Below are 5,000 nucleotides of genomic sequence, written 5' to 3'. Positions count from 1 at the left end.
ACCTTTTCCGGTCCTTACCGGGTTCACTTTAACTTGTTAAGGGATGAGACCTTGAAGAACCAATACACTGCTATGAAGAACCTGTAATGAAACATAATGAAACATAAGGAAATTCTTTAATAACTATATAGCTCAACTTAAGAACCCTATACAATGAAGAAAGGTTCTTGACAAGAAGAAGGTTCTTTGCAGAACCTATGGCACTGTAAAGAACCATTGAAGAACCTTTCTTTTTAAGAGTGTAGTACACTTAATAGGGAGGGAACAGTGAAGTCATTCCATGAGCTCATACTGGAATACACAGGACTTACAGAGCAAATCTGAGAATTTGTGTGTGTGTGTGTGTGTGTGTGTGTGTGTGTGTGTAAAACATCTCTGTTTCTCATTTTCAGTTCACTGATGTATTTGCATGACTGTTAAAGATTTACACACACACACACACACACACACACACACACACACACACACACACACACACACACACACACCTCTTCTGTGTTCCCACTCTAGAAACCATTATGTCATAAACTATGACTTCTGGAACGGCAAATAAAACCCTCACAGACGTGGAGAGAACATGCACAGAAACTCCACACAGACACTAACCCCAGCTCAGCATCAAACCCCGAACCCGAGAAGACATCACTACCCTCCGCACCACCACCCCATCCCGTAAAACTTTTCTCTCTTTTTTTTTATCAAGCTTTCTTTATTAGCATTTTTCAAACTAAACATACAACACCAACCAAACAAATAGAACAACTGATCAAAAATCAGCTCACAAAATTATCCATACTACCATCCGACCCTCTGGGAATACTGAAGTCAGTCATAATGAGAGAGAAAAAAAAAGGTCAGGTATCTGAGCCCTACAGGGAACCTAGAATGACAGCAGATGGGCCACAACACAGAGGTCTGGCAAATTAAACACAATAAACGACAAAGTCTGGCACACCCTCCCCGTAACCCCACCCCCACCCCACCGTAAAACATTTCTTAGAACTAAAATGGCTCATTCGATGGAAACTAACCCAAACTCCAGAGTTCCTGAAATGGTTCCTGTGATGGAATTTCACCTAAGGATTCAGAGTGTGGAGAATAATAATAATAATAAAAGTTCCTGAAATGGTCCGACGGTGTGCTGACGGTCTGCAGGAACCCGATTTCTCATAAAGCAGCGCATTAGATTAGATTAGATTAGATCAGACATTACAAATACGAGAGTTTGATTTTACTGTCATTCCAACTTGAAGGGAGTTTAAAGGAGATGGTGTTTCCTCCACAGCCTCGGTGTTACGTTACAGAAGTGTGGATGGAGGAACGCACCTGACAACATGCAGGTAAAAATATGAAAAGTTGGCAGTGAACAGAGGACATGACGATAAAGAGACGCTGAGCAGGAACATACCGTTCCACACAGCAGGACAATCAACAACAGTAATAAAATAAGACAATAAAACAAACACAATTGTTCACACGCTCTAGCAGCATGAACACGTGGTACACACTAATCGGTATCATAATGACAGTGTGTGCAATCACTACAGCTACCGGCACAGAAGATCATGTCCAGGACTGTCAGGAATAAAGTGTGCTGTACCTGTACGACAGGTACTACTGGCACAGGTGTACCTGGATTCAGGCATTCCTAAATGTGTGTCTCCATGAATGATTCATAAGACCAAAAAGTAGAACAAATACAAGATGTTTAGTGACTAGTGTGTGACAACGGAGTGTGTGCGTGTTAATTCCGAGCGAGGTGAACAGGATGCAGTTTATTAGTCAGACATTGTGGTACCTTTGATTAGGGTTAATGTGAGCGGACGGAGGAGTCAGACTTTATACTGGTGGTTATACGGTGTACTGAGGACGTGTTTGTGATAGACATGGCGTATTTGAGAGAGGGACGCCCGTGATGTTCTCCGCTATCTTCACTATACACTGCAGAGTCAGTGAACAGTATTCTGATCAGGTTCTGATCAGGTTCTGATCAGGTTAGGACAGAGCCGGGTGTAGGGATGTGGATCGAGCGTTATCAGTGGCCCAGTGGTGTAGTCTTAAAAAAAAAACAAAAAAACAAGTGGCTTACTATTATCCAGGATCACTATATCCTCAGTAAATATGAGCAAAAATACTCTGCTCTCATAACAAATAATTACTTGAGTGGGACAATGTCTTCAGTCGATGACGGAAGACAAAATAAATAAGTAAATATATTTTTCCATTAAAATAAATACATAAATAACAGGTGATACCGTTAAAGGTGAAGCTAACGCGGGTTCTAGTCGAACAGTTTAGCCGAGGATGGATCCTGACGCTCCTGCTCATCGACTCAGCTGAGCCGTGGTGTTTATATTAGCATTAACTACAGAATACTAGTCGACCGTTTGAATTAAATTAACAAACGACTCCTCGGGCAGTGAGACAGTGTGGTCGCCATTTTGTTCATCGCTATACCCCATTCTTAATTTTGTTCCACGCACACTGAGAGACAGACAGGTCTGAACAAACATGTTTAATCACTGAGACATTTACAAAAAACTACAGTGATGCTATTATATCAAACTGTACACATCATTCACACACACACACACACACACACACACACACACACACAGGTCAGGAGGAGTGCGGTTTGTGCAGTGAGACAGGTACAGTGGGCAGGACACGGTTGTTGAAGACGAAGGTTTGGATGCGTTGGAAGATCCAGAGGAAGATGAGCAACACGCTGACGTACTGAACCCAGGCAAACTTCACCGTCTCCCAGAAACCCGGCCGATACGTAACGCACGCAGTTAAGGAAGAGAAACACACTCGACATCGAGACGTCACCCGTTATGTACAGGTCACCTGTAATTTTAAGGTGTTTTCACATACAGTTCTATTTAAATGAACCCAACCTTAGTCAGTCCTGGTAAAGTGGACCTGAAAGGGAACTAGCTGCGAATAATCTCAGAGTTATTGGTGTTCACGGAACACGTGGACGCAAAAGGGGACTCATCAACTCGTGCTTTACACCACAGAGCTACTGACTGTCGTACTGATCGTCGTTCCCCTCCGCAGGAGTGGACACCAACAAAGATCACTCCAAGAGCAAGGCGTGTAATAGTCCACGAGGTCAGAAAGGACCCCAGGGTAACTTCTAAGTACCTAAAGGCCTCTCTCATATCGGCTAATGTTAACGTTCACGGGTCCACCATCTGGAGAACACTGAACAACAACGACGTACATGACAGGGTTACAAGGAGAAAGCCTCTGCTCTCCAAAAAGAACATTGCTGCCCTTCTGCAGTCTGATAAAGATCACGTGGACGAGACAGAAGTCTAATGGAAACATGTTTTGTGGATGGAGGAGACCAAAATAGAACTTTTTGGTTTAAATGAGAAGCGTTATGTTTGGAGAAAGGAAAACACTGCATTCCAGCATAAGAACCTGATCCCATCTGTGAAACATGGTGGTGGTATTGTCGGGGTTCTGGACCAGGACGACTCGCCATCACCGATGGAACAATGAGTTCTGAATGATAGCAGCGAACTCTAAAGGAAGATATCAGGACATCTGTCCATGAACTGAATCTGAAGAGAAAGTGAGTCATGCAGCAAGACGACGACCCTAAACACACGAGTCGTTATCCAACTAAGTTTTAGGTCATAGTTAAGCAGAAATGTAGAAAATTCTTTCATGCACCACTGTATATTATACAGACGCTGGATACGAATAATATTATACAGTAACTATTGTTTACATTAGACAGAAAGTATTCGTACTACTAGTGTTACTGCTGCCTAACAACAAGCTCTATAACAACTGCTAGTGCCACAGTGATTATCAGCTTATCATCACGCCTTGTCTCTCAACACTGCCGGCCTTGTTGTGGGAGCACAGGACCCACTGAAAGCCATGAGAGTTTATGGTATTGACATAATAAAATGTTCAGATGTTACAGTAGTACTAGATTAAACATCTGGAATTTAAAAAAAAATAAATAAAGTGTAACGAGGTTAACTTTGGGCTCGCAGATTATTCCTGAATGATTAAAGTCTAACACACACATCATAATCACACACTGTCTTTCCTTCGTCAATGGATAATATGTTAAACATTAAACATTAGATTATGTGTGTGTGATTTTTTTAACATTTAAAACACACACTCACAGTGTGTAAAGGATATGTTATTGTCTCCACTGGGTAACGGATTTCTGCGATAATCTGAAACGGTGCGTTCGCTGCTCGACCGAAAGTCCACACTGGGACAGGACACGATAGATAGGTGGTTACTGTGTGAGAGAGAGAGAAAGCACATGATTAAAATGCTTTTGCAATACTTCAACCACTGTATACACACACACACACACACACACACACACACACGTACAGTTTCTCTCCTGGTAGTTCCTGACGATGGTGGTGAGATCATAAGAGTTTGCGAAAGGACTCGCTGAGTCGATCACAGACACCTGATGAAGAAACAAAGGAACAGGTGGAGCTTAGCACTAAAAGGAAAGAGAAATCAGTGAACACACTCACACACACACACACACACATACACTCACATTCTCTCACACACACACACTCACACTCAGTATTAATGATCATCTAAATGTTGAAATTATGTGTAAGTGTTCCAGGAAAGTGTGCATCACACACAGCATTTCCCTGAATTTCTTAAACTCACTGCAGTTCCTTATTGAGGTGGGGACAAGTCATTGAGATGAGAAGGTCATGTGACGTGTGTGTGTGTGTGTGTGTGTGTGTGTGTGTGTGTGTGTGTGTCTGTCCACTCAAGGCTGAACGATTCCCGCTCACGTTATAATCAGTGTGTACACCGCGGTGAGAGAGAGGCTCCTTCTGCTGCAGCTTCAGATCTCCACTGATGAAGAGCTGAGACACGGGGACAGGAGACGAGGACTGGAGCAACAACATCGACTGCATCACCACCACCGACATCCGCTACAGCAGAGAGACATGGGGGAGGGAGATAGAGAGAGAGAGAGACAT

The 5,000-nt window shown here is 42.9% G+C and overlaps 1 protein-coding gene across 6 annotated transcripts in view; it reads right to left on the bottom strand.

Annotated features, from left to right (window-relative positions):
- Positions 1-1,036: 1,036 nt before the first annotated feature.
- The window catches only part of tmem231 (transmembrane protein 231), a 9,373-nt gene continuing 5,409 nt past the window's right edge, over positions 1,037-5,000 (bottom strand). For 2 of the 6 annotated variants that reach the window (XM_053631658.1, XM_053631660.1), the window contains exons 4-7: positions 4,809-4,952; positions 4,378-4,459; positions 4,176-4,279; positions 2,501-2,784 (exon numbers count right to left, since the gene is read on the bottom strand). In XM_053631658.1, coding sequence (XP_053487633.1) covers positions 2,620-2,784; positions 4,176-4,279; positions 4,378-4,459; positions 4,809-4,952 — 495 coding nt within the window. In that variant the 3' untranslated portion in view covers positions 2,501-2,619. Of the gene's footprint in view, positions 2,057-2,500; positions 3,892-4,157; positions 4,280-4,377; positions 4,460-4,808; positions 4,953-5,000 lie in introns of those variants that run through there. The other 4 variants (XR_008386628.1, XM_053631663.1, XM_053631661.1 and 1 more) reach the window with 4 other exon arrangements.

The sequence above is a fragment of the Ictalurus furcatus genome, chromosome 8 (genome assembly GCF_023375685.1).
Source record: "Ictalurus furcatus strain D&B chromosome 8, Billie_1.0, whole genome shotgun sequence".
In the NCBI taxonomy this organism is placed as follows: Eukaryota; Metazoa; Chordata; class Actinopteri; order Siluriformes; family Ictaluridae; genus Ictalurus; species Ictalurus furcatus.
Note: the sequence above shows the minus strand (reverse complement) of the source record. Positions and strands in the feature narration are given on the sequence as shown.